This window comes from Lepidochelys kempii, chromosome 11 (assembly GCF_965140285.1).
Source record: "Lepidochelys kempii isolate rLepKem1 chromosome 11, rLepKem1.hap1, whole genome shotgun sequence".
Lineage (NCBI taxonomy): Eukaryota > Metazoa > Chordata > Testudines > Cheloniidae > Lepidochelys > Lepidochelys kempii.
The window spans coordinates 16,910,500-16,922,880 of NC_136390.1; the positions used below are offsets into that span (position 1 = coordinate 16,910,500).

At 35.9% G+C, this 12,381-nt stretch overlaps 1 protein-coding gene across 8 annotated transcripts in view; it reads left to right on the top strand.

The window, feature by feature from the left end:
- SLC35F5 (solute carrier family 35 member F5) overlaps positions 1–12,381 on the top strand; it is a 53,085-nt gene that overhangs the window by 21,895 nt on the left and 18,809 nt on the right. For 7 of the 8 annotated variants that reach the window (XR_012154211.2, XM_073305267.2, XM_073305266.2 and 4 more), the window contains 8 exons: positions 407–469; positions 1,320–1,401; positions 2,696–2,886; positions 4,860–4,941; positions 6,751–6,838; positions 8,346–8,410; positions 8,793–8,897; positions 11,805–11,964. Coding sequence is in view for 7 of the 8 variants with exons in the window: in XM_073305267.2 (XP_073161368.1) it covers positions 407–469; positions 1,320–1,401; positions 2,696–2,886; positions 4,860–4,941; positions 6,751–6,838; positions 8,346–8,410; positions 8,793–8,897; positions 11,805–11,964 (836 nt within the window). In the remaining variant the exon portion in view is untranslated. The remainder of the gene's footprint in view (positions 1–406; positions 470–1,319; positions 1,402–2,695; positions 2,887–4,859; positions 4,942–6,750; positions 6,839–8,345; positions 8,411–8,792; positions 8,898–11,804; positions 11,965–12,381) is intronic. The other variant, XM_073305269.2, reaches the window with a different exon arrangement.

Consider the following 12,381-nt stretch of genomic DNA (forward strand, 5'->3'; position numbering starts at 1 on the left):
TATTAGACATTTGAATGTTTACTGTTACTAAAAGATGTACTATTAGACATTTGAATGTTTTAAAACAATGTTTTAATGTTTAAAACAATGCACCAACCTTAACCAATCTAATATATTTATAGACATTCAATTCAATAATTCCTTCAGCATTTCTGATAATAAACAGTTATATATAGATTGTGTGTTAAGCCAGTAGGGAATTGCTCTTTGCAGAACAAGACCTGGTTTTACTGTTGCTGATCTTCTCTGCTGGCTTGTGAAATATTACTAACTTTATACTTATTTTTCTTTTCAGTATTTTGTGACTAAACTATGGTAGACTACAATGTAAACATTTTTTACTTAGGATTTTATATAATATTTTACAATGACTTGTTAAAGTTTTAAATGTAAAATCTCTAATTAGTTTGCAGATGCTGAAGGTTATTTTGCTGCTTGTACAACAGATAACACTGTAAACAGTTCTTTGGTAAGTCCCTTCATTTTTTTGTATGATTAAGACACCACTATGTTTGTCAATTATTTCCATCCTATTCTGAAAATTGTACACTTAAATTTGCAGGCATCCAGGAAATAAGATGAGTTACATTTCTCCTTTAATCAAAATGACTGAAAAGCATTTAGTTAAAATGGCAGTAATGTGTCATGCAAGAAATAGTGCTACTCACAGTGGGAGATGTGGGATCTCTCTGAAATAAAACATATTAATTGAATTTAGATTGGACTATGAAATAAATATCAGTGTGTCATACAAGGGAAACATTCCCAGGTTCAGCTCAATTTTTGCAAAGCCAAATGTGGCGAGGCAGTGATAAATCCAAACAGCCTTCAAATCCAAGGCCCGTACAACAGTGATTCAGCTGGAGGTGAACACATTAACATATCATGATCTCATCTTACAACTTGAAAGAGAAATAAACTCCAGCCAGGTTTACCATACAAGTGATTTTTGTCAGTCTTCATTTTTAAATCTTGTTGGGACATGCATGGTAGTTGCTATATTTGCACTGGTCTAAAATATTAACTTGTTAGAAGATTTAAAAAAAAAAAGGGGGTTACTTAACGGATTTAAAATATATTCTAAAATAGATTGGTCATGTATTTTTATATGTGTACTAGAAAGTTGAAATATCTTAGTAGTAGTGAAGAGACTTGGTAGAGCGATCGTGATACTGCTTAAAAATTCTGACTGTCTTGCTATTTCATGGAACTTGTTTTTCCTTTAGTATTTTGTTTCCAGGTATCCTAAGATAACAGTTTTGCTGACAGTTTCAATGTTCTTTTTAACTGCATATGCTACTTGTCCTGCTGCATTTCAGAGTGAACCTTTGTATGTTCCTGTAAAGTTTCATGACTTACCAAGTGAAAAGAATGGCAGTGCTAACAGTGATACTGAAAAAAGTGAGTAAAGACTTCAGAATTTCAAAATGCTCTTTGGTACAGGGACTATTTTTGTGTCTGTATTGCCCCTGTTGTGGTTGCAGAGCTAGCTCCACCACTATCCTGTTCCTGATCTCTGTAAGCAAATCCCCTCAGGTGTCTGGCCTTATTCCTTGCCTTTCCTGGGATGGAATTTTGGGATTTCCCCCCACACTTTTAGAGTTGATCTAAACTTAAAAGTTAGGTTAACAGCTACATTGGTCAGGGTTTAAAAAAAAAAAACATTTTAATGGATAGCTGTGCATATTGTCACTACTACAGTAATAGGTGCTATAGAAAAACCTAAGACACTGTTATAATTAGTATTGTTTTTTTTTGTTTTCATTTAATAATCTAACTCTTTTTTGTATATAAAAGTTTCCTGTCTGATGTAACTATTAGATTCTTTGACCCATTCTCCAAACCTGAAAAATCCTCCAGATTCCTACTGAAACTTTGAGGATCTGTGTAACGCTCCTACCCTCAGAACGCTATATTGCAACCATCCTTTTCTTACAGTTTAGCATAACTGTATGGTGTACTTTTTACTGAGAGACACTAGCCAGACTCTTCAACAACACAAGATAGTTTCTCTTGCCTAGGGACTGTTTTTGTTGCCTCTGTATTCCCTGCTTGTCTAAAGAGCAAGAAATCAGGTGAAATCCTGGCCCCAGGGTGAAGTCATTGACTTCAGAGGGGACAGGGCACCATCACAGGACTGGAAAATGGAAGTTCAAATCATTATCACTCTGTCACTGAGCTAATTCTTTTGTTGTTAACTTAACCACTACTTGTGTTGTGGAATCTTTTTATTAGTTTAAATTGGTACAGGCAACATTGTAAGATCAAAAACATAACTTTAATTTTCCCATGTATGCAAATTTGTGCAACTTTTAACATCTGATAATTTCTTTAAAACAAAATCATTAGAACTTGAGCTATTGTGCATTATTAAAAATACAACGTGCATACAAAGTAATGGGGAAAAATAAAGTAACAGGCTTCATTGTCAAGTTTCAAAGGAGTCACTCTGAACAGACCGTAATAATTATTTAAAACAATTATGAGGTCCTTTTTTCATAAGTACCCTATCAAGTGGTATAAATACTATTTTGTTAAAAAAAGAACTAAAGCAAATCTTTTGTTGGAGGGAGAAGCTTCATGTCATGATTTGTGAACTGCTGTAATCAATGGGATCAAACATCACTTCTTTTTTTTTTCTGTGTAATAGAGTGAAAAGTTGAATGATCATGTGCCACTTTGTTTTTTCCTTAAGCTCCCAAAAAGCCTCGTGTAAGGTTCAGTAATGTTATGGAGATTCGACAACTCCCATCGAGCCATGCACTGGAAGCAAAGTTGTCTCGCATGTCATATCCAACTGTTAAGGAGCAGGAATCAATATTAAAAACTGTAGGGAAACTCACTGCAACTCAAGTAGCAAAAATCAGCTTTTTCTTTTGCTTTGTGGTATGTCCTTTGTTCTTTAAGAAAATTATTATGTATAGCTACAAATATCGAACTGTATTACATAGTAATGAAAATGAACTTGTATTTAACGTTGGAGTGTGGTCTATTTTTTCAGTGTTTTTCTCATTTTATGTATATGCTAAATACAGTATAACCTCTCTGATCTGCACTTCCCTAAAACGCAACTCTGAACAGTACACTGGGTTTTCAGTGGCTTGCATTTAATTGTAGCAGAGGTTCTACTGCTGGCAGGGCCATTGTAAATTATGTCTTACTCCACTCTTCAGAATGGATGTGGTAAGTCACTCACTAGTCTTTCCCGGGCAGAAATCCGGGGTTACTTAAACAACAGCTGTTGTTTCTCCCTTGTATAGAGGAGTGGGGCTGAGCCCTGACTGTACCCACAACTTTGTGGATATAGCATGTAGAACTGCCTTTCAGTTTCAGGGTGGAGAAGGAGAAAGGACTTATAAATGCAGCTGTTGCTCTGCTCTCTTTTTGTGGAACCTCTTGAAAGCTGCCACCACCTTGTCTGTCTCATCCTGTGGCATTATACACAGCCATGCAGTGATGTGAAGATGTTTGGCTTGTGACAGAGGATATCCTCAACTCTCCCCAATGAGAATAGATAGGGCCGCAAGATGTCTTTATCCTCATCAGCAGACTGGTCATCTTCACATACTTCTGCAGCAGTTCTCAATGTCATGGAAACACAGAGGTGAGAGTGGCATGTTTCCTAAGAGCCAGCACTGAAGAGGAGGGTAACAAAGCAGTGGTGGCCCTTCCAACAGTGGCCCCACTGTACTGCTAGAGACGTTTTATTTAAATTTAAATTAATCTGGTTAAGAGCAAGCCACACATAGCTCTTAGGCCAGCAGGAGATACTTCATGGGTATAGCAGCTCAGGAGGTGGCTTTAACTGGTGCACTGACCAGAGGAAAGTGATCTGACAACTGGAATTTCTTGAGATGGATGCATATATTGAGAAGATGTCCACAGAATTTAAAGGAAAACTAATTGTATATTTCATGTATATGAAGGAGATTATAAAGTAACAATCTTTTTTAGATTTATTTTCTATTTTTGCACATGTACTTAAAAACTGTCTGGAATAAGATTATTCTTTCCTTTTTGTTTACAAACAAATTAAATGATACTGCTCTTGCTTTTGCAGTTGCTTCTAAAAGGTACCTTGGCCGTATCTACTTCTGTATTTTTCTTCTTGGGCATCATTCAAAAAGTAAAATCTTTTTGAAATAATTTTTGGGAGAATGGTAGCTTCACTAAGAACATCTTTAGGATAACATTATTAATGAGGTCTTGCCCAAGACATGATCTAATATTTACTGTTTTACAAAGGATTTTACAAACATTTAATCCTCACAAAATACCTGTGAGATAATTGGTCTATGCATTGTATTATCTCTATTTTGGAGATGCTTGTTTGTTTATGTACTTAAGATGTTTTAAGACTCCAGTATATGAATCCGTTTAAGTGAGATGATGATTAATTTAACCTTTTGAGATTTATGGAAATAAGTAGTTTCTCTTAGTTTTTGAAAACCGTTTCAAAATGATGACTTCAGACTAAGTTGTTAGCTTTTTGGTTGTTGCTGACTTGCAGTTGCCATTTCACTGATTATCTCTAGTGTGCATTTTTTTAAAGTCTGCAGTAATTACTTTATTGTAGACACCTCTGAAACTGTTCATGTTGCCTGTTTCACCTCTGCTACTTTATGCCTCTGTCTCTTCTTAATAACAATTAGAAAATGATATTGTTATTTATAAGGCAAAAGGACTTGTGTGAAAGCCTTGTCCTGATTGATTTTTTTGTATACTGGTTCAAGTGATATCTCTGGTAAATATAAAAAAAATCTAAAAATTGTAGGAATTAATGCACAGGCAAAACAGACTGTTTTAATACATTTTGTGATTATCCATTTATTCATTAAACTACTTTCCTTGTTCTGCAGTGGTTTTTGGCAAACTTCTCTTATCAAGAAGCACTCTTAAATGCACAAGTTGCCATAGTTAATATCCTATCTTCAACCTCTGGTAAGATATGAAATGTGCATTGTAAGAGCTAGTGAAATAGCTGTTTATAAATTAAAGCTCTTTTTGTTGTGCTAGCACTAGTTCATTAAATTGACTATTATGTGTATCTTTGAGAAGCGTAAAGTTTAAAAACCAAACATGATAGCTTAGACACATTCCCTATATTGTTGGAAATTATTTTACTACCCATGTCTTATCACTTTGCAACTTGCATTCTTTTGTCTGTATATAGCTCTGCAACTACATTACATTTTTATAGTTAGGATACTTTTTGGACTTTAGTAGTTGCAAGGAAAGCTGACCTTTTAGGTGGCTGCAATTTACTGTTTAAAAAAAAAAAAATCCTTCACATACAGAAGAAATTTTTTGTTTTAAAAGTGAGCTACTTTTCTAGGATGCTCAGCCATACCTGAAATCGATGTACTGAATGCCCCTGACTATGAGAGGGGTATTTTTAAAATTTTAGATTTATTACTTTTTTCTTCAGCAGCTCTTGTGAAATCTAAATTTGAAATAATGCATTGAACAGAACCTCCAGCATGTGCTGAATCTGAAACCAGCAAAATTTCCTTGGGTTTTTTGTCTTTAAGCTGATCATGATTGCAGTTTCTATACAACCTTAAGTTTTAATTGGTATGAGAACAATAATAAAATTTACAATGTATTTTTTTTTTTAAATGGGGAAGGGGAAAGCAGTATGCCCCCGTAGACTATATGTAGTGAGTATTGTGGATGTGATCTGAACCAAATGACACAGCTGCTGTGCTGCAAAGAGCTGGTGATAATATGAGAGGTCTGGACTACAATAACCCAAAGAAGGGTGGGAGTGAAAGTAATTTCAATGAAGGCTCTGCTGTATACCCTGATACTGGTCACTGGAAGCATTAAGGACATAAATCTAATTTTAGTTTTGTGAATTTTACACTTGCAGATCTCCTTTTAAGAAAAAAATATCCGCTTTTGAACTGCAAACAAAAAAAAAATCTAGCACCCTTTCAAGTTTGCAACATAAAAACAAAGGTTTCTTTTACACTGGAAAATTTGCAGGGGATTTCATAATTAGAACCAATCAATTCCACTGTTTGGAGGGGTGAGAAGAAGTACCAAGCTACAGTGTTTTTAGGAAATGGTTAGTTCCGCCATTGAAGTGTCTTAATTTAAAACTATATGAGCGCTTTTTTTGTATCTCATATTTCTGTTGACCCAAAAACCATAATCTGTCCCTACTATGGACATCAAGTTCTCTAAATAGGTTTTTTTTTAACATGTTCAGTGAGACTGTCTAATTTTATCAGAGCATGGCAGACACTAATTGCTCCCCAGTTTTGCTTTAACATGTAATTAGACTTAGTCTTTCAAAGTTGATGCTTACATTTATCGCAACCCAAAAATAGCGCACTGCTTTAGTTACTGCTATTTAAAAAGTGTAGTTCCAATATACACTGGTTTTGGCATGGGCTGATATTTTTTTTTAATATATATATATAAAAAGACTTAACAGAGTTTATTTCCTTTGCATGTTTAAGTTGCAATCTTCATTTTTGTTAAATGTATTTTTACTTGTCGGGGGCATAGATTTTGAATTTCAATTTAGACACTGTCAACATTTCAGCAATACAAGAAAATTAGAAACAAACTGACATACCAATTCGGTTGCAAAAATTCAGATTAACAGTATGGAAACTAAGCTGAAGTGAGCAGCCAACATTTAAGTTAAATCGAGGTAGTGGTATAGTGGTAGTACAGTTTATTGAACAGGGGAGTAATACAGCTTGAAAAGATATTACACCTTTTTATTTTCTCTTACAGGACTTTTTACCTTAATCTTAGCTGCCGTGTTTCCAAGCAACAGTGGAGACCGGTTTACCCTTTCCAAACTGTTAGCTGTTGTTTTAAGGTAGGCCTATGAACTCTTAATCTCCAGCACCCCTTCTCTGACCCTATCCCTAAACAAGCTGGTATTTTTTTAAACTGTTAGTTCAATTTATTTGGTGAAGAATGTTATTTCAAGAGTAGCAGATCTTGGCAAGTTTTTTAAAGAAAATAAAATGTAGAAGAGTGCCTGCTTAAAATTTCACTTTTTTTGACAACTGCTCTGACCAGGAGTCTCCTCCCTCTAAATCAGTGGTTCTCAACTCTGGTCCACCGCTTGTTCAGGGAAAGCCCCTGGCGGGCCGGGCCGGTTTGTTTACCTGCCATTTCTGCAGGTTCGGCTGATTGCGGCTCCCACTGGCCGCAGTTCGCCTCTCCAGGCCAGTGGGGGCTGCAGAAAGCGGTGTGGGCTGAGGGATGTGCTGGCCACCCTTCCCACAGGCCCCATTGGCCTGGAGCGGCGAACCGCAGCCAGTGGGAGCCGCGATCGGCTGAACCAGAGGACGTGGCAAGTAAACAAACCGGCCCGGCCCGCCAGGGGCTTTCCCTGAACAAGCGGTGGACCAGAGTTGAGAACCACTACTCTAAATATAAACCTTTCGTTAATAGAATTCCCTATATGCTAGTTGCTGAAGACTAAGTAACCGAGGATTAAGGTTAAAACACTGCTGGAGCCTTGTGGTGTTACTACTCTGCTGTGGAATGACTTGTTTTTACTATATATTTTCACTTGAACCCATTTTTGGGTCAGATGACTTTGGTGTGCAGCATTAGGGAGCTAATTTGAGGTTCAGCTAATTTTGACTTTTTAATGTTTGTGTCTGAAAGTTGTGTGCATGATACTTAAGTAACTTCTAAATATTTAGATGGGTTAGGAAAAAAGATGCTATGATATATGTGTAATCTGGTTAGTTTCACAGTTTTGTTCTGCTATCATTCAAAACTCTCAGCTGTCAGCTTTTATAGATCTGCTCTGAACTCACCCCTCCCCCCCTTCTCCACTATGTCAGTGGAGTTTTGGGAAAGTATATAGTGTGTATACAACAATGATGATATGCTTCAGATTCTTTTGTTTTATTAGTCAAAGTGAATCTCAACTGTAATGGGCAGGGCATCTTTAAGCAATTATATTTTAGTGGTCATTTTAACCTAATTTAAGATATAAGTATAGGATTTGGTTATAAAATTATTAGATAATAAATACTAACACTTTTCTTATTGCTAGTTAATTTTAGATTTTGGTTTAATGCAGATGGAAAGCATTAGATGTTTAATGAAACTTAATATCTCATGTCAGCTTTGTTCTCACAAAGGCCTGATCCATAGTTCAGTGAAGTCAGTGCAAAGAATCACATTGATTTAATTGAGCTGTGGAGTAGGCCTTAAAGCACAGATTCACCAAAAGGTGGGTTCAGTCTAATTACAGATATCTAAAAACTGGTGTCTTTATTTGTTGGTGTGCGTGTGCGCGAGATTTAATTTAAAAAAATAAATCTGTGGTATGCCTAATAGTTGATGATGTTTTTTCCTAGCATTGGCGGTGTAGTTCTTGTTAATCTCTCTGGGTCTGAGAAATCTCCAGGAAGAGGTACAATAGGTATATTAAATATTTTTAAAATTTTATTCTGTAAATTGAAATACCAAGATAAATGTAACATGTTGGGTTTTTTTTTTAACTGCTCAAAACTACAGGGTGGGAGAAGGAAATGTTGTATAAATCTGTCATGTATTAGACTCTGTAAGATTAACTGCTGAAAGTGGCTTGTTTTGAGGAATGCTTTTTATTAAATACCCTTTCAATATATGCATGTAGAGGGTCACATCTTCATAAGTTTAATTCATTTTATATAATAATGGATTCTATAGTAAACTATTACAATTAGAAAATTGCCCAGTAGAGGGAATTAAGTATGATAGTCAGATTGATAACACTATGCCTAACCCATTTGTCTTAAAACAATATTTTTCATCTTTTACAGGTTCCCTGTGGTCTCTTGTAGGAGCAGTGCTGTATGCTGTCTATATAGTTATGATAAAAAGAAAAGTAGACAGAGAAGATAAGCTTGATATACCAATGTTCTTTGGTAAGAACAGCAATATTGTAATATAGCAATGACTATATTGAAAACAAAACTTTCATTTACAGAATGACTAAATTCCTTGCTCTTCAGGCCCCAATCTTGTAAACACTTAAACATGCATGTAAAGTTAAGCATATATGTGTCTGCAGGTTTAGGGCCTTAATCTTTGAGTATTCTCAGTACTAGTCCATTCTTAGGTCCTGATCCTGAGGAGTATTGAGCAGCAGCTCTCACTGTAGTCAGTGGGAGTCTCAGGTGCTTGACACATCTCCGTAAGGCCATCAGTGACACAGTGACCCTCTGTTGATGATTCCTGTGATGTATTTTTATATTGAATAAAAACTGGATGGGTATGCTGAAATTTTTGTTGTAGTGCAGGTTTTGTAGTGAGCAGTTCAATATGGTGTCTCCACTTTGCAATGCCATAATTTCTGAAGTCCAAATTGTAAACCAGAAGCCATATATTGTGCCATAGAGCCTTACTAACCTTCAAAAATGTAGTGTTCTGTCCCTGCCTCTGAGCAGACTTAATAGCAAAGTGCTTCTGGGAGTTTTCATATTAATAAAATTTCAAATGTACTAGTATATCATGAAATATAAATAAAACTAAATGATGAAATAAATGACCATAGTACAATTATGTTCAGTTGCTTGCTAATTCACAGAAATCAGTAATTTGCAGTGAGTCTTCCAGTCTTTGTGCTAATTAGGCTTTAAGAAACTATCTGCAAAATCAGTAATCTGCAAAAATATCTACAAAAAGTGGAAACATGGATGAATTACAAAGGAAATGGACAAAAGAATGTTATAAGCATATGGGACAAAATTAGAAAAGGGAAGGCACAAAATGAGTTACATCTAGCAAAGGACATGTGGCAATAATAGGAGGTTCTTTCAGTACGTTAGGAGCAAGAGAAAGATGAAGGAGAGTGTAGGTTCGCTACTTTGAGGGGAAGGAGAGCTAACTAATGCCATCAACAAGGCTGAAATGTTTTATGCCTCTTTTGCTTAGTCTTCATTAAAATGGTTAATTGTGACCAGATACTCAGTATAATCAATATTAACAACAAGGGGGAAGGAACGCAAGCCAAAATAGGGAAAGAACAGGTTAAAGAATATTTAGCTAAGTTGGCAGGGCCTGATGAAATTTATGGTAGGGTACTTAAGGAACTAAATGAAGCAATCGCAGAATTGTTAGTAATTATCTTCAAGAACTCATGAAGGACAGTTGAGGTCCTAGAGGACTTCAGAAGGCCAAATATAATACCTGCCTTTTAAAAGGGGGAATAGAGAGGTCATGGGAAATACAGACCAGTCAGTCTAACTTTGATACTTGGAAAGATGATAGAACAAATTATTAAACAATCAGTTTGTAAGCACCTAAAACAGGGCTAGTCAATAGGCAGATCGTGGGCCAAATCCAGACCATCAGATGCTTTTGAACGGACCCTGAAATCATTTTACTTATTATTTTTTTTATTATTATTATTTTTCTCTGGGGTCTGGACTGTGACTATACGTTCACCAAGAAATTTGGACCTTCACTAAATATAGGCTACTCCTGCCCTAGAGGATAAAAGGGTTAAAAGGTATAGTCAACTTGAATATATCAAGAACAAATCATCCCAAGCCAAGCTAATTTCCTTTTTTCATAGTGTTACTGGCACAGTGGATAGGGGGAAGCAGTAGATGCGATATATCTGAAATTTTAGTAAGGCTTTTGAAATAATCCCACATGACTTTCTCATAAGCAAACAAGGGAAAAGCAGTTTAGATGAAATTACTATAAGGTGAGTACATTTAGCGGGGTCCCAGAGTCTGCTACTCTGCTACAGTCCTGGGTCTGCTACTGTTCAATATTTGCATTAATTACTTGGATAAGGGAGTGGAAAGTGTGTTTATAAAATTTTTGGATGATACCAAACTGGGAGGGTTTGCAGGCACTTTTGAGGCCAGGCTTAGAATTCAAAACTACCTCACAAATTGGAGAATTTGTATGAAATTCAATAAAGACAAGTGCAAAGTAATTTTAACAGTTGGAAACAAGTAAAGCCAGCACCATGTGGTCATCTACTTTTTCCAGACCCACGAGCAAGTTGTTGATTGACCAAGTTCATTCAGTGGTTCATGCACCATGGTTTGAAACCCACAGTAGTAGTGCTTAACCTGGAATTATTATTATAAATTCCCGATCTTTTTTCCCCCAAAGTTTGATCTTTTAGTTCTCTTTTCACATGTAGGCACTGACAACCTATTTTCTCAGACCCATGTTTTCTTTTTATAACTCTTGTGTAACTGTCCAATGCATCCCTGTTTCAAATGGACAGTTGGATTCAGGCAGGAGCTCTTACTGACCAGTGTCACTTTTAAAAAGTCCATGATAGAGCTTTGTTGTTGTTGTTTTTTAAAAAAAACAAACATGTTTTATGCCTTGTTACTAGTCCAGCTTTCATACTGTGACCCTATGTTGGAATTGAAAAAAGCTTCAGGAGTCCCTCCCAATAGTTCTAGGACCATCTAGTCATTAAAGATGATGGTGGTTGTGACACCCTGGATTCCCTATGCTCTAGATCATCCCTATTGCTAGTGTAAATTCTTTCTTGTTGGAATCTTTAAAATGGAAGATTGCTTTACTTGTGGAAAGCCAAATACGCATTCTGAACTTGGGGAACTACTAAAAGCCTAGAAGTGTCACATATTGTAAATAATTAAAGTATTGCTTGCCATTTTCAGTTAAAGATTCCTGTATTCCTTTCCCCAGGAATAGGAACAGCCTATTAAGATAGTTTTTCTGCAGCTTTTGCCAGACATTTAGACTTTAGGGGAAGCCAAGTAAGGGGAGAAGGAGGTAAATAAAAAATTATGATTAAACTGAAAGGAAACCAACATTAATTTGATTTTTATGTTCAGGTTTTGTAGGCCTCTTTAATCTGCTGCTGCTTTGGCCAGGTTTCTTCCTACTTCATTATACTGGATTCGAGGCCTTTGAATTTCCCAATAAATTGGTATTGATGTGCATTGTCATTAATGGCCTTATTGGAACAGTTCTGTCAGAATTCCTCTGGCTGTGGTATGTACTGTTTACTTCATATAAGTTGTCCTCTGATACATTACTTAAAGACTGTGAGCTGCTGAGGTGTCAAAATGATTAGGCTGTGTTTTTGTTTTACAGTGATCTGTAAAGGCAGTCTGAGTTGGAGGAAGTCATCTGATACATCATAAATTATGGTTTAAGAGCAGTTAGCCTGATAATTGTAAAGAGAAAATGGCTCGAGATTATAGAAAGAAACAAGTGTACATATTATTTAGAGCTAAGAAGAATAAACTCGGTAGTTATTAATTTTGTATATTGTTCGCCAATTATAAAACTATTAGAGGAAAGATGACGAGATTTTGAGGATCCTGTTTATCCTGAAATTGTAGTTTTCTTGTGCTGATTTCTGCTGAAACAATACACTTACCAAAAAAAAAGGTGAGCATTAATCAT